This window comes from Phyllobates terribilis, unplaced genomic scaffold (assembly GCF_046119375.1).
Source record: "Phyllobates terribilis strain yellow unplaced genomic scaffold, ASM4611937v1 Scaffold_8__6_contigs__length_399053987, whole genome shotgun sequence".
Classification (NCBI taxonomy): domain Eukaryota; kingdom Metazoa; phylum Chordata; class Amphibia; order Anura; family Dendrobatidae; genus Phyllobates; species Phyllobates terribilis.
In genome coordinates this window covers 381,273,879-381,295,107 of record NW_027362768.1, presented here as the reverse complement: position 1 = coordinate 381,295,107, position 21,229 = coordinate 381,273,879, and the positions used below count along the sequence as shown (strand labels likewise).

The 21,229-nt window shown below is 57.2% G+C and overlaps 1 protein-coding gene across 1 annotated transcript; it reads left to right on the top strand.

Annotated features, from left to right (window-relative positions):
- The first annotated feature begins 2,448 nt into the window (after positions 1–2,448).
- ARL8B (ARF like GTPase 8B) lies at positions 2,449–20,820 on the top strand. The gene is made up of 7 exons (XM_073645032.1): positions 2,449–2,704; positions 3,465–3,545; positions 4,535–4,608; positions 4,786–4,879; positions 5,628–5,695; positions 6,071–6,141; positions 18,941–20,820. The coding sequence occupies exons 1-7, from the start codon at positions 2,582–2,584 to the stop codon at positions 18,988–18,990; spliced, it is 561 nt and encodes a 186-aa protein (XP_073501133.1). The 5' UTR covers positions 2,449–2,581; the 3' UTR covers positions 18,991–20,820.
- Positions 20,821–21,229: the final 409 nt, after the last annotated feature.

Genomic DNA, 21,229 nt, shown 5'->3' with positions numbered 1-21,229 from the left:
CAGATGACGGAGGTGTCTCCAACAGACGTCAGGTGTAACAAAGTATCAGAAGAAACACAAATATAAACAGAAACAGAACGGGGGAGAGAATCCTTAATGAGCTCCGATAAGTGGTGGGAAAGGTGTATTGTCCCAATATCCTTGTAAGATCAGAGCCCGGACAAAGGTTTCTTGAAGGCAATGAGATCCCTTCTGGGTCTGTATTAAAACTCCCCAGATTTATCTTCACAGAGAACTTTCCGTGTTTCAGTGAGGAGCGATATCTACAACGCACTGGAACTGCTATGGGCAGCACAATGGCCCCCAGTATGCCAACCTGTGCATGGGTACCCTGGACAATGACCCTATAGCGTCCGGCTCCATCACACTCTCAGCCTATTTCCGTTACATTAATGACATCTTAATAATCTGGACCTAAAAGGCGTTTATCAACTGAGGCCACCGCCCACCTCTAACGATGATCAGATCATTAGAGCCACAAGGATCCCTCTGGTGGTGACCTACAACCCACAGCTAGAAGTGCTGAGGAAAACTGCTGGAAACTTCACCCTGTCCTACACAAGGATGATGACGAAAGATAATACTCAAAGACCCTCCCCAGCTACAGGCAACCCCCACATCTAAGAAATGTCAGGATCAGAAGCTCAAAGCCCGAGATACACCAAGAGGAAGCGATCCCTGCAACGTGAGGAGCTGCAAAACCTGCACACATGTAAAGACCGGACGCAGATCCCACCGCCCACGGACCGGACGCAGATCCCACCGCCCACGGACCGGACGCAGATCCCACCGCCCACGGACCGGACGCAGATCCCACCGCCCACGGACCGGACGCAGATCCCACCGCCCACGGACCGGACGCAGATCCCACCGCCCACGGACCGGACGCAGATCCCACCGCCCACGGACCGGACGCAGATCCCACCGCCCACGGACCGGACGCAGATCCCACCGCCCACGGACCGGACGCAGATCCCACCGCCCACGGACCGGACGCAGATCCCACCGCCCACGGACCGGACGCAGATCCCACCGCCCACGGACCGGACGCAGATCCCACCGCCCACGGACCGGACGCAGATCCCACCGCCCACGGACCGGACGCAGATCCCTCCGCCCACGGACCGGACGCAGATCCCACCGCCCACGGACCGGACGCAGATCCCACCGCCCACGGACCGGACGCAGATCCCACCGCCCACGGACCGGACGCAGATCCCACCGCCCACGGACCGGACGCAGATCCCTCCGCCCACGGACCGGACGCAGATCCCTCCGCCCACGGACCGGACGCAGATCCCTCCGCCCACGGACCGGACGCAGATCCCTCCGCCCACGGACCGGACGCAGATCCCTCCGCCCACGGACCGGACGCAGATCCCTCCGCCCACGGACCGGACGCAGATCCCTCCGCCCACGGACCGGACGCAGATCCCTCCGCCCACGGACCGGACGCAGATCCCACCGCCCACGGACCGGACGCAGATCCCACCGCCCACGGACCGGACGCAGATCCCACCGCCCACGGACCGGACGCAGATCCCACCGCCCACGGACCGGACGCAGATCCCACCGCCCACGGACCGGACGCAGATCCCACCGCCCACGGACCGGACGCAGATCCCACCGCCCACGGACCGGACGCAGATCCCACCGCCCACGGACCGGACGCAGATCCCTCCGCCCACGGACCGGACGCAGATCCCTCCGCCCACGGACCGGACGCAGATCCCTCCGCCCACGGACCGGACGCAGATCCCTCCGCCCACGGACCGGACGCAGATCCCACCGCCCACGGACCGGACGCAGATCCCACCGCCCACGGACCGGACGCAGATCCCACCGCCCACGGACCGGACGCAGATCCCACCGCCCACGGACCGGACGCAGATCCCACCGCCCACGGACCGGACGCAGATCCCACCGCCCACGGACCGGACGCAGATCCCACCGCCCACGGACCGGACGCAGATCCCACCGCCCACGGACCGGACGCAGATCCCACCGCACACAGACCGGACGCAGATCCCACCGCCCACAGACCGGACGCAGATCCCACCGCACACAGACCGGACTATACGGTCCCAGGACAGTCACGTGTTCCTCTTCCAGTGGGGTGTACGTAATTCTGTGCACTATTTATCCTACTGGGGGTCATGTAACTACGAGGCTTCGTTATGACACTTACGTAAAGGAAAGCCGTTACTAATAGCTACCAGAGTCCCCCTTTCTTTGGAGGTTGATTGGTTGCCGTGGACACCAATCTCTGCGCCCTTTCTCTATCTTTGTCTCCAACCAATGACTACAGTCAGCGTTATCAGAGGCTGAACTCCATTTCCCATAATCCCCGGCTATGGCCGCCCGTGCAGTGGCATCATGGGAGTTGTAGTCAGGTGACCGCTGCTATGGGCAGGGGCTGTCAGTTCCGCGGCTCACCGCTGGAGGGAGCCTGGCTCTGGCCCCGGCGCACACGGGCGGCACTTCCGCTTCCGGTGAGGCGGATGCTGCTGCTGAGGTCTCAGTGTGTTTCGGCTCCTGTGTCCCCCCAGTCCTGAGCAGAGCGCCCCCCGCCGGAGCCGCCATGCTGTCCCTCCTGTCTCGGCTGTTGGACTGGTTCCGCTCCCTGTTCTGGAAGGAGGAGATGGAGCTGACGCTGGTGGGGCTGCAGCACTCGGGAAAGACCACCTTTGTCAATGTCATAGCGGTGAGAGGAGGGCGGTCAGTGCGGGGAGAAGCGTGTGCGGACTGCAAGTCCCAGAATGTCATAAGCCACAAGTCCCAGCGTGCCAAAATGGGGACGGCGAGCCCCCAGCGTGCCAAAGGGCCAAAGTGGGACGGCAAGCCCCCAGCGTGCCAAAGGGCCAAAGTGGGACGGCAAGCACCCAGCGTGCCGAAGTGGGGGCCTTCAAGCCCCCAGCGAGCCAAAGTGGGACGGCAAGCACCCAGCGTGCCGAAGTGGGGGCCTTCAAGCCCCCAGCAAGCCAAAGTGGGATGGCAAGCACCCAGCGTGCCGAAGTGGGGGCCTTCAAGCCCCCAGCGAGCCAAAGTGGGACGGCAAGCCCCCAGCGTGCCAAAGGGCCAAAGTGGGACGGCAAGCACCCAGCGTGCCAAAGGGCCAAAGTGGGGACGGCGAGCCCCCAGCATTGTATATACCACAAGTCCCAGTGCCCAAAAGGGGGACTACAAGTCCCAGCATATAATGAACCACACGCCTCTTCTTGCTTTGGCTTGTAAATTCCAGCATACAGTGAACTACAAGTCCCAGAATACAATACATCAACATTCCAGTATATAAGGGCCTACAAGTCCCAGCGCCTGTGGACCTGTCTGTTTCCCGGCTCTTGCGGCCCCTGTGTCCGTCCGATACACTGGTCACCGCTCAGTGATGTATGTGGCAGGGAGGTCGGCGGTGCTGTGCTGACTGTGGCCGCCATGTTGACGCTTCTTCTGGTCTCTTCCCGTAGTCAGGTCAGTTCAGCGAGGACATGATACCGACCGTCGGCTTCAACATGAGGAAAGTGACAAAAGGAAATGTCACCATCAAGGTGAGTAGATGGCGAAGGGTTAAAGGGGTGGTTTTCTGTGAATAAGCCGGATCCCTGCTGTTTCCGGGATCTCTGCTTGCTGTCAGTGAATAGATCCATTCCAGTTCACACAGCAGAATGGATACAATTGTACCAACAATCTAGATGGAAGCCTCCTGCACTGACACATTGTTACCAGAGCTGGACAGGAGGGATTTGTGATGTTTGACTTTTACCCAATTATTGTGTTTACGCTTTAGTTTTTTTCCTCCTTCTCAGAGCCATGACCTCCATAGTTCCTCATCGACATCCCCTTATATGAGGGCTTGGTGTATAATGTCCTGAACACCAGGGGAAAAATCCAAGTTAAGTGAAAGTGGGAAAAAAATTCTTTCGCTGGTGTTTGGGTTTAGTCTTTACAGTAAAAATATCCCTGGCACAATTTTTTGTTTTTTTGCTTTGGGGGAAAAAGGAAAAGATCCAGACTTTTTTATATTTTGTAAAACTATTATTATTTCTTCATAGGGGACTTGGACCTGTGTTTGTTTGTTGTATGTGCCATAATAATACGGCATTGTGGAACACAGGAAAATTACCGCTCTCATAAGAAGTCCGGAAAGAGGACTCACAGTAGAGCAAAGATGGCTATAGGGGGACCGGCAGTAGCCCAATGACTCCCTGCAATAGTTTTGGGAGGAGCGGGCGGTTGGCGCCCAAACAGATGCCTTCATGACATTGCACTACACATATGTTGCTTTTGTTAGAGGCAGATGCTGACTGTATAACACACGTCTTAAGCCCTCCGCATACATTTACGGCACATGTCAGAAAGGGGTTGATTGCGTATTCCCATCAGTTTTCAGCCTATAGATGGATGCATAAAATGTCTCATTTGCTGACAGCAAACAGAGGTTTTGAAAATGAGCTTAAAATGTCCCCAGACGATTGTGGACACATCGTGTCTGGAGATGTCTCTGGCGGTTACTGTATGTCATTTCTTACCTTTTCAGATCTGGGACATTGGGGGGCAGCCTCGCTTTCGCAGCATGTGGGAGCGGTACTGTCGGGGCGTCAATGCCATAGTGTAAGTTATACCATCTTGTGTCTCAGCCGTGTGAGATAAGAGGGCGAATCAGGACGGGGCATATTACAGCGCGGCTGGTCATAATGCATCGGCCCGGGGAGCCCCAGGAATCCTGAGAACAGTGGCCGCCCCTTTAATAGAGTCCTCGCTAATCTGTGTGACCGTTCTCCTCCGCAGGTACATGGTGGACGCTGCCGATAGCGAGAAGATAGAAGCGTCTCGTAATGAACTGCACAATCTGCTGGAAAAGCCGCAGTTACAGGGTATACCGGTGAGTGTCCCCCCGCCAGCACCACTAATGACTGAAGTACAAGTTTCCATTGTGAATACCTCTGTTTGCTGTCAGTGAGTGGTAACACTTGTATTTACGTCTTTAGGCCCTGTACAGGTCTGCTGCATCTCGCCACTGAGGGTTTGGTTCAGTTTCCTCCAGTCTCAGGGATCCTCTATGTGCAGAGTTAATCTTTCCTTAACCTGATACTCTAAAAAAAAAAAAAAAAAAAAAAAAAAAAAAAAAGTAAAGTGAAAATCACCTGCTGAAATCCACCCCGCAGGGGAGCTTCTACACAAAGATTTCCCATGGCGTGTGTGAGACTAGTTCAGAGCCCACTCACATGACCGCTTCCCTATTCAACCCCAGACTTCTCACAGGGGAGGGTGTGTGATGAGAAGGGTCTGCTTTGTAAGCGTTCTTACCTCTGGATAGAAAAAAAAAATATATATATATATCACTGACAGCAAACAGAGTAATGCACCAAATTTATTCAAGGGTGCAGCATTTTCTGGAGTGAAAACTGGGGAGGAAACAAAAAAAAGAAATTGCCATAAGTTGTAAAATTGTGAAAATTTAACTTTTTACAACTTTTAAAACTTTTTTTCTAATAGTTTAAAATGGGCAAGATAAATCCCCCCCAATGTTTACTGAAAAGTTGCAGATATTAACCCATTAACACCACAATTACTTTTGGCTTGGAGGATAAGGACACTGTGTCGTATTGACCTGATTTATCTGTTTGCAGGTTCTGGTTCTTGGGAACAAGCGAGACCTCCCGAGCGCACTGGACGAGCGGCAGCTGATCGAGAAAATGTGAGCACTAAACTTTATAGTTCGGATGCGCTGAGCCTTTTCAAGGGGTTGTCTATCATAAACATGGCAAAAAAAAAAAATCATAAACAGCAGTAGCCTTATTTACTACTACAGGTCAGAAAACGAAGACGCTTACAGGATTTTTGGATTGTCGAGCATGAGAAAATCATGGCTGCTTTTTTTTCACCCAGAAATGGCGCCACCCCGGTCCGCAGCGCATGTTTGGAAGTGCAGATCTGCACCGATGCAACCTATTATTATTTTATTCCGGCACTAATCAGGCCGTACATGTGCCGGATTATCAGACTCATTCCATTTGTCTCATGATAGTTTGGTTTGCTGATGACGTCACTGACCTTTATGTTCTCCACCCAGGCACCTGTCAATGATACAGGACCGGGAAATCTGCTGCTATTCCATCTCCTGCAAAGAGAAGGACAACATAGGTGAGGTGTGGGCATGCTGTGCCCTCTCTCTCTGCCGTGTCTGCGCTCTAGACTCACCCTGTGCCCCCTCTCTCTGGCGTGTCTGCGCTCTAGACTCACCCTATGCCGTCTCTCTCTGGCATGTCTGCGCTCTAGACTCACCCTGTGCCCTTTCTCTCTGCCGTGTCTGCGCTCTAGACTCACCCTGTGCCCTCTCTCTCTGGCGTGTCTGCGCTCTAGACTCCCCCTGTGCCCTCTCTCTCTGGCGTGTCTGCGCTCTAGACTCACCCTGTGCCCTCTCTCTCTGCCGTGTCTGCGCTCTAGACTCACCCTGTGCCCTTTCTCTCTGCCGTGTCTGCGCTCTAGACTCACCCTGTGCCCTCTCTCTCTGGCGTGTCTGCGCTCTAGACTCACCCTGTGCCCTCTCTCTCTGGCGTGTCTGCGCTCTAGACTCACCCTGTGCCCTCTCTCTCCTCCGTGTCTGCGCTCTAGACTCACCCTGTGGCCTCTCTCTCTGCCTTGTCTGCGCTCTAGACTCACCCTGTGGCCTCTCTCTCTGCCTTGTCTGCGCTCTAGACTCACCCTGTGGCCTCTCTCTCTGCCGTGTCTGCGCTCTAGACTCACCCTGTGGCCTCTCTCTCTGCCGTGTCTGCGCTCTACACTCACCCTGTGGCCTCTCTCTCTGCCGTGTCTGCGCTCTACACTCACCCTGTGGCCTCTCTGTCTGCCGTGTCTGCGCTCTAGACTCACCCTGTGGCCTCTCTCTCTGCCGTGTCTGCGCTCTAGACTCACCCTGTGGCCTCTCTCTCTGCCGTGTCTGCGCTCTAGACTCACCCTGTGCCCTCTCTCTCCTCTGTGTCTGCGCTCTAGACTCGCCCTGTGCCCTCTCTCTCCTCTGTGTCTGCGCTCTACACTCACCCTGTGCCCTCTCTCTCTCCTCTGTGTCTGCGCTCTACACTCACCCTGTGCCCTCTCTCTCTCTCTCTCCTCTGTGTCTGCGCTCTACACTCACCCTGTGCCCTCTCTCTCTCCTCTGTCTGCGCTCTACACTCACCCTGTGCGCTCTCTCTCTCTCCTCTGTGTCTGCGCTCTACACTCACCCTGTGCCCCCTCTCCCCCGTCTGCGCTCTACACTCACCCTGCTGTGCCCTCTATCTCTCCTCTGTGTCTGCGCTCTACACTCACCCTGTGCCCTCTCTCTCTCCTCTGTGTCTGCGCTCTACACTCACCCTGTGCCCTCTCTCTCTCCTCTGTGTCTGCGCTCTACACTCACCCTGTGCCCTCTCTTTCTCCTCTGTCTGCGCTCTACATTCACCCTGTGCCCTCTCTCTCTCTCTCTCCCTCTCCCCCGTGTCTGCGCTCTACACTCACCCTGTGCCCACTCTCTCTCCCCCGTGTCTGCGCTCTACACTCACCCTGTGCCATCTCTCTCTCCCCCGTGTCTGCGCTCTACACTCATCCTGTGCCCTTTCTCTCTCCCCCGTGTCTGCGCTCTACACTCACCCTGTGCCCTCTCTCTCTCCTCTGTGTCTGCGCTCTACACTCACCCTGTGCCCCCTCTCCCCCGTCTGCGCTCTACACTCACCCTGCTGTGCCCTCTCTCTCTCCTCTGTGTCTGCGCTCTACACTCACCCTGTGCCCTCTCTCTCTCCTCTGTGTCTGAGCTCTACACTCACCCTGTGCCCTCTCTCTTTCTCCTCTGTGTCTGCGCTCTACATTCACCCTGTGCCCTCTCTCTCTCTCTCTCTCTCCCTCGTGTCTGCGCTCTACACTCACCCTGTGCCCTCTCTCTCTCCCCCGTGTCTGCGCTCTACACTCACCCTGCTGTGCCCTCTCTCTCCCCGTGTCTGCGCTCTACACTCACCCTGTGCCCACTCTCTCTCCCCCGTGTCTACGCTCTACACTCACCCTGTGCCCTCTCTCTCTCCCCCGTGTCTACGCTCTACACTCACCCTGTGCCCTCTCTCTCTCCTGTGTCTGCGCTCTACACTCACCCTGTGCCCTCTCTCTGTGCTCTCTCTCTGTGCTCTACACTCACCCTGTGCCCTCTCTCTCTCCCCCGTGTCTACGCTCTACACTCACCCTGTGCCCTCTCTCTATCCCCCGTGTCTACGCTCTACACTCACCCTGTGCCCTCTCTCTCTCTGCCCCATGTCTGCGCTCTACACTCACCCTGTGCCCTCTTTCTCCTCTGTGTCTGCGCTCTACACTCACCCTGTGCGCTCTCTCCTCTGTGTCTGCGCTCTACACTCACCCTGTGCCCTCTCTCTGCGCTCTACACTCACCCTGTGCGCTCTCTCCTCTGTGTCTGCGCTCTACACTCACCCTGTGCCCTCTCTCTCTCCTCTGTCTGCTCTCTACACTCACCCTGTGCCCTCTCTCTCTCCTCTGTGTCTGCTCTCTACACTCACCCTGTGCCCTCTCTCTCTCCTCTGTGTCTGCGCTCTACACTCACCCTGTGCCCTCTCTCTCTCCTCTGTGTCTGCGCTCTACACTCACCCTGTGCCCTCTCTCTCTCCTCTGTGTCTGCGCTCTACACTCACCCTGTGCGCTCTCTCTCCTCTGTGTCTGCGCTCTACACTCACCCTGTGCGCTCTCTCCTCTGTGTCTGCGCTCTACACTCACCCTGTGCGCTCTCTCCTCTGTGTCTGCGCTCTACACTCACCCTGTGCCCTCTCTCTCTCCTCTGTGTCTGCACTCTACACTCACCCTGTGCCCTCTCTCTCTCCCCCTTGTCTGCGCTCTACACTCACCCTGTGCCCTCTCTCTCTCCCCCTTGTCTGCGCTCTACACTCACCCTGTGCCCTCTCTCTCTCCCCCGTGTCTACGCTCTACACTCACCCTGTGCCCTCTCTCTCTCCCCCGTGTCTACGCTCTACACTCACCCTGTGCCCTCTCTCTCTCCCCCGTGTCTACGCTCTACACTCACCCTGTGCCCTCTCTCTCTCCCCCGTGTCTACGCTCTACACTCACCCTGTGCCCTCTCTCTCTCCCCCGTGTCTACGCTCTACACTCACCTTGTGCCCTCTCTCTCTCCCCCGTGTCTACGCTCTACACTCACCCTGTGCCCTCTCTCTCTGTGCTCTACACTCACCCTGTGCCCTCTCTCTCTCCTCTGTGTCTGCGCTCTACACTCACCCTGTGCCCTCTCTCTCTCCTGTGTCTGCGCTCTACACTCACCCTGTGCCCTCTCTCTCTCCTGTGTCTGCGCTCTACACTCACCCTGTGCCCTCTCTCTCTCCTCTGTCTGCTCTCTACACTCACCCTGTGCCCTCTTTCTCTCTCCTCTGTGTCTGCGCTCTACACTCACCCTGTGCCCTCTCTCTCTCTCCTCTGTGTCTGCGCTCTACACTCACCCTGCTGTGCCCTCTCTCTCTGCCCCGTGTCTGCGCTCTACACTCACCCTGTGCCCTCGCTCTCTCCTCTGTCTGCGCTCTACACTCACCCTGTGCCCTCTCTCTGCGCTCTACACTCACCCTGTGCCCTCTCTCTCTCTCCTCTGTGTCTGCGCTCTACACTCACCCTGTGCCCTCTCTCTCTCCTCTGTGTCTGCGCTCTACACTCACCCTGTGCCCTCTCTCTCTCCTCTGTGTCTGCGCTCTACACTCACCCTGTGCCCTCTCTCTCTCCTCTGTGTCTGCGCTCTACACTCACCCTGTGCCCTCTCTCTCTCTCCTCTGTGTCTGCGCTCTACACTCACCCTGTGCCCACTCTCTCTCCTCTGTGTCTGCGCTCTACACTCACCCTGTGCCCTCTCTCTCTCCTCTGTGTCTGCGCTCTACACTCACCCTGTGCCCTCTCTCTCTCTCCCCCGTGTCTACGCTCTACACTCACCCTGTGCCCTCTCTCTCTCCCCCGTGTCTACGCTCTACACTCACCCTGTGCCCTCTCTCTCTCCCCCGTGTCTACGCTCTACACTCACCCTGTGCCCTCTCTCTCTCCCCCGTGTCTACGCTCTACACTCACCCTGTGCCCTCTCTCTCTCCCCCGTGTCTACGCTCTACACTCACCTTGTGCCCTCTCTCTCTCCCCCGTGTCTACGCTCTACACTCACCCTGTGCCCTCTCTCTCTGTGCTCTACACTCACCCTGTGCCCTCTCTCTCTCCTCTGTGTCTGCGCTCTACACTCACCCTGTGCCCTCTCTCTCTCCTGTGTCTGCTCTCTACACTCACCCTGTGCCCTCTCTCTCTCCTGTGTCTGCGCTCTACACTCACCCTGTGCCCTCTCTCTCTCCTCTGTCTGCTCTCTACACTCACCCTGTGCCCTCTCTCTCTCTCCTCTGTGTCTGCGCTCTACACTCACCCTGTGCCCTCTCTCTCTCTCTCCTCTGTGTCTGCGCTCTACACTCACCCTGCTGTGCCCTCTCTCTCTGCCCCGTGTCTGCGCTCTACACTCACCCTGTGCCCTCGCTCTCTCCTCTGTCTGCGCTCTACACTCACCCTGTGCCCTCTCTCTGCGCTCTACACTCACCCTGTGCCCTCTCTCTCTCTCCTCTGTGTCTGCGCTCTACACTCACCCTGTGCCCTCTCTCTCTCCTCTGTGTCTGCGCTCTACACTCACCCTGTGCCCTCTCTCTCTCCTCTGTGTCTGCGCTCTACACTCACCCTGTGCCCTCTCTCTCTCTCCTCTGTGTCTGCGCTCTACACTCACCCTGTGCCCTCTCTCTCTCTCCTCTGTGTCTGCGCTCTACACTCACCCTGTGCCCTCTCTCTCTCCTCTGTGTCTGCGCTCTACACTCACCCTGTGCCCTCTCTCTCTCCTCTGTGTCTGCGCTCTACACTCACCCTGTGCCCTCTCTCTCTCTCTCCTCTGTGTCTGCGCTCTACACTCACCCTGTGCCCTCTCTCTCTCTCCTCTGTGTCTGCGCTCTACACTCACCCTGTGCCCTCTCTCTCTCTCCTCTGTGTCTGCGCTCTACACTCACCCTGTGCCCTCTCTCTCTCTCTCCTCTGTGTCTGCGCTCTACACTCACCCTGTGCCCTCTCTCTCTCCCTCCTCTGTGTCTGCGCTCTACACTCACCCTGTGCCCTCTCTCTCTCCTCTGTGTCTGCGCTCTACACTCACCCTGTGCCCTCTCTCTCTCCTCTGTGTCTGCGCTCTAAACTCACCCTGTGCCCTCTCTCTCTCCTCTGTGTCTGCGCTCTACACTCACCCTGTGCCCTCTCTCTCTCCTCTGTGTCTGCGCTCTACACTCACCCTGTGTGCTCTCTCTGCGCTCTACACTCACCCTGTGCCCTCTCTCTGCGCTCTACACTCACCCTGTGCCCTCTCTCTGCGCTCTACACTCACCCTGTGCCCTCTCTCTCTCTCCTCTGTGTCTGCGCTCTACACTCACCCTGTGCCCTCTCTCCTCTGTGTCTGCGCTCTACACTCACCCTGTGCCCTCTCTCCTCTGTGTCTGCGCTCTACACTCACCCTGTGCCCTCTCTTTCTCTGTGTCTGCGCTCTACACTCACCCTGCTGTGCCCTCTCTCTCTCCTCTGTGTCTGCGCTCTACACTCACCCTGCTGTGCCCTCTCTCTCTCTCCTGTGTCTGCGCTCTACACTCACCCTGTGCCCCCTCTCTCCTGTGTCTGCGCTCTACACTCACCCTGTGCCCTCTCTCCTCTGTGTCTGCGCTCTCCGCTCACCCTGTGCCCTCTCTCTCTCCTCTGTGTCTGCGCTCTACACTCACCCTGCTGTGCCCTCTCTCTCTCCTCTGTGTCTGCGCTCTACACTCACCCTGTGCCCCCTCTCTCCTCTGTGTCTGCGCTCTACACTTACCCTGTGCCCCCTCTCTCTGTGTCTGCGCTCTACACTCACCCTGTGCCCCCTCTCTCCTCTGTGTCTGCGCTCTACACTCACCCTGTGCCCTCTCTGTCTCCTCTGTGTCTGCGCTCTACTCTCACCCTGTGCCCTCTTTCTCTGTGTCTGCGCTCTACACTCACCCTGTGCCCTCTCTCTCTCCTCTGTCTGCTCTCTACACTCACCCTGTGCCCTCTCTCTCTCCTCTGTCTGCTCTCTACACTCACCCTGTGCCCTCTCTCTCTCTCCTCTGTGTCTGCGCTCTACACTCACCCTGTGCCCTCTCTCTCTCCTCTGTGTCTGCGCTCTACACTCACCCTGTGCCCTCTCTCTCTCCTGTGTCTGCGCTCTACGCTCACCCTGTGCCCTCTTTCTCTGTGTCTGCGCTCTACGCTCACCCTGTGCCCTCTCTCTCTCCTCTGTGCCTGCGCTCTACACTCACCCTGCTGTGCCCTCTCTCTCTCCTCTGTGTCTGCGCTCTACACTCGCCCTGTGCCCTCTCTCTCCTCTGTGTCTGCGCTCTACACTCACCCTGCTGTGCCCTCTCTCTCTCTCCTCTGTGTCTGCGCTCTACACTCACCCTGCTGTGCCCTCTCTCTCTCCCCCTTGTCTGCGCTCTACACTCACCCTGTGCCCTCTCTCTCTCCCCCTTGTCTGCGCTCTACACTCACCCTGTGCCCTCTCTCTCTCCCCCGTGTCTACGCTCTACACTCACCCTGTGCCCTCTCTCTCTCCCCCGTGTCTACGCTCTACACTCACCCTGTGCCCTCTCTCTCTCCCCCGTGTCTACGCTCTACACTCACCCTGTGCCCACTCTCTCTCCCCCGTGTCTACGCTCTACACTCACCCTGTGCCCTCTCTCTCTCCCCCGTGTCTACGCTCTACACTCGCCTTGTGCCCTCTCTCTCTCCCCCGTGTCTACGCTCTACACTCACCCTGTGCCGTCTCTCTCTGTGCTCTACACTCACCCTGTGCCCTCTCTCTCTCCTCTGTGTCTGCGCTCTACACTCACCCTGTGCCCTCTCTCTCTCCTGTGTCTGCGCTCTACACTCACCCTGTGCCCTCTCTCTCTCCTCTGTCTGCTCTCTACACTCACCCTGTGCCCTCTCTCTCTCTCCTCTGTCTGCTCTCTACACTCACCCTGTGCCCTCTCTCTCTCTCCTCTGTGTCTGCGCTCTACACTCACCCTGTGCCCTCTCTCTCTCCTCTGTGTCTGCGCTCTACACTCACCCTGTGCCCTCTCTCTCTGCCCCGTGTCTGCGCTCTACACTCACCCTGTGCCCTCGCTCTCTCCTCTGTCTGCGCTCTACACTCACCCTGTGCCCTCTCTCTGCGCTCTACACTCACCCTGTGCCCTCTCTCTCTCTCCTCTGTGTCTGCGCTCTACACTCACCCTGTGCCCTCTCTCTCTCTCTCCTCTGTGTCTGCGCTCTACACTCACCCTGTGCCCTCTCTCTCTCTCTCCTCTGTGTCTGCGCTCTACACTCACCCTGTGCCCTCTCTCTCTCTCTCCTCTGTGTCTGCGCTCTACACTCACCCTGTGCCCTCTCTCTCTCTCTCCTCTGTGTCTGCGCTCTACACTCACCCTGTGCCCTCTCTCTCTCTCTCCTCTGTGTCTGCGCTCTACACTCACCCTGTGCCCTCTCTCTCTCTCTCCTCTGTGTCTGCGCTCTACACTCACCCTGTGCCCTCTCTCTCTCTCTCCTCTGTGTCTGCGCTCTACACTCACCCTGTGCCCTCTCTCTCTCTCTCCTCTGTGTCTGCGCTCTACACTCACCCTGTGCCCTCTCTCTCTCTCTCCTCTGTGTCTGCGCTCTACACTCACCCTGTGCCCTCTCTCTCTCTCTCCTCTGTGTCTGCGCTCTACACTCACCCTGTGCCCTCTCTCTCTCTCTCCTCTGTGTCTGCGCTCTACACTCACCCTGTGCCCTCTCTCTCTCTCTCCTCTGTGTCTGCGCTCTACACTCACCCTGTGCCCTCTCTCTCTCCTCTGTGTCTGCGCTCTACACTCACCCTGTGTGCTCTCTCTGCGCTCTACACTCACCCTGTGCCCTCTCTCTCTCTCTCCTCTGTGTCTGCGCTCTACACTCACCCTGTGCCCTCTCTCCTCTGTGTCTGCGCTCTACACTCACCCTGTGCCCTCTCCTCTGTGTCTGCGCTCTACACTCACCCTGTGCCCTCTCTCTCTCTTCTGTGTCTGCGCTCTACACTCACCCTGTGCCCTCTCTTTCTCTGTGTCTGCGCTCTCCGCTCACCCTGTGCCCTCTCTCTCTCCTCTGTGTCTGCGCTCTACACTCACCCTGCTGTGCCCTCTCTCTCTCTCCTCTGTGTCTGCGCTCTACACTCACCCTGTGCCCCCTCTCTCCTCTGTGTCTGCGCTCTACACTCACCCTGTGCCCTCTCTCCTCTGTGTCTGCGCTCTCCGCTCACCCTGTGCCCTCTCTCTCTCCTCTGTGTCTGCGCTCTACACTCACCCTGCTGTGCCCTCTCTCTCTCCTCTGTGTCTGCGCTCTACACTCACCCTGTGCCCCCTCTCTCCTCTGTGTCTGCGCTCTACACTCACCCTGTGCCCTCTCTCCTCTGTGTCTGCGCTCTACACTCACCCTGTGCCCTCTCTCTCTCCTCTGTGTCTGCGCTCTACTCTCACCCTGTGCCCTCTTTCTCTGTGTCTGCGCTCTACACTCACCCTGTGCCCTCTCTCTCTCCTCTGTCTGCTCTCTACACTCACCCTGTGCCCTCTCTCTCTCTCCTCTGTGTCTGCGCTCTACACTCACCCTGTGCCCTCTCTCTCTCCTCTGTGTCTGCGCTCTACACTCACCCTGTGCCCTCTCTCTCTCCTGTGTCTGCGCTCTACGCTCACCCTGTGCCCTCTTTCTCTGTGTCTGCGCTCTACGCTCACCCTGTGCCCTCTCTCTCTCCTCTGTGTCTGCGCTCTACACTCACCCTGCTGTGCCCTCTCTCTCTCCTCTGTGTCTGCGCTCTACACTCACCCTGTGCCCTCTCTCTCTCCTCTGTGTCTGCGCTCTACACTCACCCTGTGCCCTCTCTCTCTCCTCTGTGTCTGCGCTCTACACTCACCCTGTACCCTCTCTCTCTCTCCTCTGTGTCTGCGCTCTACACTCACCCTGTGCCCTCTCTCCTCTGTGTCTGCGCTCTACACTCGCCCTATGCCCTCTCTCTCCTCTGTGTCTGCGCTCTACACTCACTCTGTGCCCTCTCTCTCTCTCCTCTGTGTCTGCGCTCTACACTCACCCTGTGCCCTCTCTCTCTCTCTCCTCTGTGTCTGCGCTCTACACTCACCCTGTGCCCTCTCTCCTGTGTCTGCGCTCTACACTCACCCTGTGCCCTCTCTCTCTCCTCTGTGTCTGCTCTCTACACTCACCCTGTGCCCTCTCTCTCCTCTGTGTCTGCGCTCTACACTCACCCTGTGCCCTCTCTCTCTCCTCTGTGTCTGCGCTCTACACTCACCCTGTGCCCTCTCTCTCTCCTCTGTGTCTGCGCTCTACACTCACCCTGTACCCTCTCTCTCTCTCCTCTGTGTCTGCCCTCTACACTCACCCTGTACCCTCTCTCTCTCTCCTCTGTGTCTGCGCTCTACACTCACCCTGTGCCTTCTCTCTCTCCTCTGTGTCTGCGCTCTACACTCACCCTGTGCCTTCTCTCTCTCCTCTGTGTCTGCGCTCTACACTCACCCTGTACCCTCTCTCTCTCTCCTCTGTGTCTGCGCTCTACACTCACCCTGTACCCTCTCTCTCTCTCCTCTGTGTCTGCGCTCTACACTCACCCTGTACCCTCTCTCTCTCTCCTCTGTGTCTGCGCTCTACACTCACCCTGTGCCTTCTCTCTCTCCTCTGTGTCTGCGCTCTACACTCACCCTGTGCCTTCTCTCTCTCCTCTGTGTCTGCGCTCTACACTCACCCTGTGCCCTCTCTCTCTCTCTCTCTCTCTCTCTCTCCTCTGTGTCTGCGCTCTACACTCACCCTGTGCCCTCTCTCTCTCCTCTGTCTGCTCTCTACACTCACCCTGTGCCCTCTCTCTCTCCTCTGTGTCTGCGTTCTACACTCACCCTGCTGTGCCCTCTCTCTCTGTCTCCTCTGTGTCTGCGCTCTACACTCACCCTGTGCCCTCTCTCTCTCCTCTGTGTCTGCGCTCTACACTCACCCTGTGCCCTCTCTCTCTGTGTCTGCGCTCTACACTCACCCTGTGCCCTCTCTCTCTGTGTCTGCGCTCTACACTCACCCTGTGCCCTCTCTCTCTCTGTGTCTGCGCTCTACACTCACCCTGTGCCCTCTCTCTCTGTGTCTGCGCTCTACACTCACCCTGTGCGCTCTCTCTCTTCTGTGTCTGCTCTCTACACTCACCCTGCTGTGCCCTCTCTCTCTCTGTGTCTGCGCTCTACACTCACCCTGTGCCCTCTCTGTGTCTGCGCTCTACACTCACCCTGTGCCCTCTCTCTATGTCTGCGCTCTACACTCACCCTGTGCCCTCTCTCTCTGTGTCTGTGCTCTACACTCACCCTGTGCCCTCTCTCTCTGTGTCTGTGCTCTACACTCACCCTGTGCCCTCTCTCTCTCCTTTGTGTCTGCGCTCTACACTCACCCTGTGCCCTCTCTGTGTCTGCGCTCTACACTCACCCTGCTGTGCCCTCTCTCTCTCCTCTGTGTCTGCGCTCTACACTCACCCTGTGCCCTCTCTCTCTCCTCTGTGTCTGCGCTCTACACTCACCCTGCTGTGCCCTCTCTCTCTCCTCTGTGTCTGCGCTCTACGCTCACCCTGCTGTGCCCTCTCTCTCTCTCTCCTCTGTGTCTGCGCTCTACACTCACCCTGCTGTGCCCTCTCTCTCTCCTCTGTGTCTGCGCTCTACGCTCACCCTGTGCCCTCTCTCTCTCTCCTCTGTGTCTGCGCTCTACACTCACCCTGCTGTGCCCTCTCTCTCTCTCCTCTGTGTCTGCGTTCTACACTCACCCTGCTGTGCCCTCTCTCTCTCTCCTGTGTCTGCGCTCTACACTCACCCTGCTGTGCCCTCTCTCTCTCCTCTGTGTCTGCGCTCTACACTCACCCTGCTGTGCCCTCTCTCTCTCTCCTCTGTGTCTGCGCTCTACACTCACCCTGCTGTGCCCTCTCTCTCTCATCTGTGTCTGCGCTCTACACTCACCCTGCTGTGCCCTCTCTCTCTCTCCTCTGTGTCTGCGCTCTACACTCACCCTGCTGTGCCCTCTCTCTCTCTCCTCTGTGTCTGCGCACTACACTCACCCTGCTGTGCCCTCTCTCTCTCTCTCCTCTGTGTCTGCGCTCTACACTCACCCTGCTGTGCCCTCTCTCTCTCTCCTCTGTGTTTGCGCTCTACACTCACCCTGTGCCCTCTCTCTCTCTGTGTCTGCGCTCTACACTCACCCTGTGCCCTCTCTGTGTCTGCGCTCTACACTCACCCTGTGCCCTCTCTGTGTCTGCGCTCTACACTCACCCTGTGCCCTCTCTCTCTCTGTGTCTGCGCTCTACACTCACCCTGTGCCCTCTCTCTCTGTGTCTGCGCTCAACACTCACCCTGTGCTCTCTCTCCTCTGTGTCTGCGCTCTACACTCACCCTGTGTGCTCTCTCTCTCTGTGTCTGCTCTCTACACTCACCCTGCTGTGCCCTCTCTCTCTGTGTCTGCCCTCTACACTCACCCTGTGCCCTCTCTCTCTCTCCTCTGTGTCTGCGCTCTACACTCACCCTGTGCCCTCTCTCTCTCTACTCTGTGTCTGCGCTCTACACTCACCCTGCTGTGCCCTCTCTCTCTCTCCTCTGTGTCTGCGCTCTACACTCACCCTGCTGTGCCCTCTCTCTCTCCTCTGTGTCTGCGCTCTACACTCACCCTGCTGTGCCCTCTCTCTCTCTCCTCTGTGTCTGCGCTCTACACTCACCCTGCTGTGCCCTCTCTCTCTCCTCTGTGTCTGCGCTCTACACTCACCCTGTGCCCTCTCTCTCTCCTCTGTGTCTGCGCTCTACACTCACCCTGTGCCCCCTCTCTCTCTCCTCTGTGTCTGCGCTCTACACTCACCCTGTGCCCTCTCTCTCCTCTGTGTCTGCGCTCTACACTCACCCTGTGCCCTCTCTCTCTCTGTGTCTGCGCTCTACACTCACCCTGTGCCCTCTCTCTCTCTGTGTCTGCGCTCTACACTCACCCTGTGCCCTCTCTCTCTGTGTCTGCGCTCTACACTCACCCTGTGCGCTCTCTCTCTTCTGTGTCTGCTCTCTACACTCACCCTGCTGTGCCCTCTCTCTCTCCCCCCCCTCTCTCTCTCTCTGCGCTCTACACTCACCCTGTGCCCTCTCTGTGTCTGCGCTCTACACTCACCCTGTGCCCTCTCTCTCTCTGTGTCTGCGCTCTACACTCACCCTGTGCCCTCTCTCTCTCTGTGTCTGCGCTCTACACTCACCCTGTGCCCTCTCTCTCTCTGTGTCTGCGCTCTACACTCACCCTGTGCCCTCTGTGTCTGCGCTCTACACTCACCCTGTGCCTCTCTGTGTCTGCGCTCTACACTCACCCTGTGCCCTCTCTCTCTCTGTGTCTGCGCTCTACACTCACCCTGTGCCCTCTCTCTCTCTGTGTCTGCGCTCTACACTCACCCTGTGCCCTCTCTGTGTCTGCGCTCTACACTCACCCTGTGCCCTCTCTGTGTCTGCGCTCTACACTCACCCTGTGCCCTCTCTCTCTCTGTGTCTGCGCTCTACACTCACCCTGTGCCCTCTCTCTCTGTGTCTGCGCTCTACACTCACCCTGTGCCCTCTCTCTCTCTGTGTCTGCGCTCTACACTCACCCTGTGCCCTCTCTCTCTGTGTCTGCGCTCTACACTCACCCTGTGCTCTCTCTCCTCTGTGTCTGCGCTCTACACTCACCCTGTGTGCTCTCTCTCTCTGTGTCTGCTCTCTACACTCACCCTGCTGTGCCCTCTCTCTCTCTCTCTGTGTCTGCCCTCTACACTCACCCTGTGCCCTCTCTCTCTCTACTCTGTGTCTGCGCTCTACACTCACCCTGTGCGCTCTCTCCGCAGACATCACCCTGCAGTGGCTGATCCAGCACTCTAAGTCGCGCCGTAGCTAAGAGTCACAGTAACTTCTGCTCCACATTATGGATTGTGCCCTCCTGCCTGGCCCCGAGGACGCGCGCTCTGTCTCCCTGCCCTGCACCCGGGGTATCACGCTGATATGTGCAGGGCACGGTGCCCGGCCACCTGAGGACGTGCTGCTGCCTCCACCCGGGGTCCTGCCCTCGATTCCTGCTCTGCCTTGGGATACGACCTTCGCTGCTCCGCTCGTGTTCTGCCCTGGAGAAAGGCCAGCTATGGCGCCCGCCCCACATCCTGCGTCTGTCCTGGCGGGGCGAGACCCCCATCTGCTTCAGGTTCCCCATGCTCACGATTCTTGTGCTGGCTCCATCTGCCTGGCCCACCACCATGGATTGCCTTGTCCTCCACACACAGCGTGCCTTCATATCTGCTCTGTGCACCATGCTTGTTATCGCTGCTTCTCTCCATCTTTACCCCCAATCTTAGGAGCCACGCCGGAGCGTGCGGACGCGGCCACGTTTCTCCTTCATCCAAACACATCTAATACATAAAGATACCAAAGCGGAGTGGGGAGCAGGGTGCAGCCCTGGAGCCGGGGGTCCTGCCTTCTTATAACAAGTCGTCCATGAATGAAAGACTCTGCGGAGCGCGAGGATTGATATGAACAGTTGTAGATCTTCTCCACACCGCTCTGTCCGGCCGGCCGCCCTCAAACTTGGCTTGCACACCCCGTCGTCTGCTGAGCATTGCACACCCCGTCGTCTGCTGAGCATTGCACACCCCGTCGTCTGCAGAGCAATCAAGACCGGGAGAAAGAAGTGTGGTGGATATGTCTTCTGTATGTGCTGGCACTGGTACTCGAGGGGCTGCGGCTCCGGGATCAGCTCCGTCTTCCATCCCCCACCCCAGGTACACTTCCCTATCCCCCAACCTGCGTCACTGTAGCTGCTGGTACGATACTCGGAGCCTTCGCTGCTGCTATTCACTTTTTTTTTGCCTTTTCTCTGTATCTGAAATCGATCTCCACAGAATCAGGATGATTTAGTGACACCAGAGACGCAGGGAAAGTGCAGAAACCGGAGCGCGGAGATGCTTAAAGGGAAGCGGTTACTTAAAGGTACAGGTAGATTATTAGCAGGTTACATTCACCTGTCACTTTGAGTAAGTTTGCAAACGCTTTCCTGTGCTGACCTGGAGCTTAAATCATTTCTGCTCTAGTCACAGCGAGAGCTGCAGTGAGAAATCTTGTGACTTATGGTTCGCTCGGTGGGTGGCTGGGCGTGGTGTGTACACCATGCAATGGATAAAGACAGTACAGCTGAATTATGAATGCAGCTCTGGATGTGATATGAGAAAGGAGATTTGGTGCAAGATTAGCACAACATAAGAAAGTAGTTATGTGGCTCGATGATTAAATGCACCGACGTGTACAGTGAAAATAGCAGCAGTGAGTCAGGGTCTCCAAGGACGGGAACTCTCACATTCACCACCGCTGTGATAGTACGTCCTCCAGCTCTGCCTAACACCTTAGATAGGTGTTTAGTGTTTCTCCTCCCCTGTATATATGGGGGGTATAAATCACTGGACACGTCCGGAGCTCCCACCTGTCTCCTGGATTTGCAGCTGCTGAATGGAAGCGCTCGGCTCCGCATGCGGCATCTAACCCCAGAGCGCCCCATATATATAATCTGTTCTGTCTCGTGCCTTATGTTCTACTTAGAGTCGTTTGCATTCACTTTTACCCCCGCGTCCGTCGCCGGCTGCTCTCACCCCCGCGTCCGTCGCCGGCTGCGGGCAAATATTTATCCTTATTTTATATTAAAGTGAGAAACCTTTTATCAGATTGGGAGCGGGGGGGGGGCTGACTCTGAAAAATGTCATTTGCTCTTCAATTGCTCCTTAGCCATAGACATAACTAGCACCACAAATCCCAGCCAGCCTGCAGGCTCAATGTTATTTATGACCATTCGCAGGGAGGAGAAAAACACAAAATTATGAAAAAAAACCTGCTGGGTGTCTGTTACATGAAATATCCACAAAAAAAATGTCGTCCTTGCCAGATCTCGTTGATGGATACGTTTGTTAGACGTTTGACAAGGAAATGTTGAAAAGTGCGAAGAATCTGGGGTGCAAACACAATGATGCACCTAACCCCTCACCGCTGCCTGCTGTCTACACATAGGAACACTCCCAATTTCCATCACTCCAAAGGCTAAAAAACCTGTACAGAGAAGATGCTTCTCACTCCTGAGGGTTTGTTACAATTGTATCCAC

Excerpts from the sequence above, each read along its gene's own strand:
- ARL8B (XM_073645032.1), top strand. The coding sequence starts at position 2,582 with ATGCTGTCCCTCCTGTCTCGGCTGTTGGACTGGTTCCGCTCCCTGTTC. Across the intron at positions 3,546-4,534 it reads AAGGAAATGTCACCATCAAG|ATCTGGGACATTGGGGGGCA; the intron begins GTGAGTAGATGG and ends TTACCTTTTCAG. Across the intron at positions 6,142-18,940 it reads CAAAGAGAAGGACAACATAG|ACATCACCCTGCAGTGGCTG; the intron begins GTGAGGTGTGGG and ends CTCTCTCCGCAG.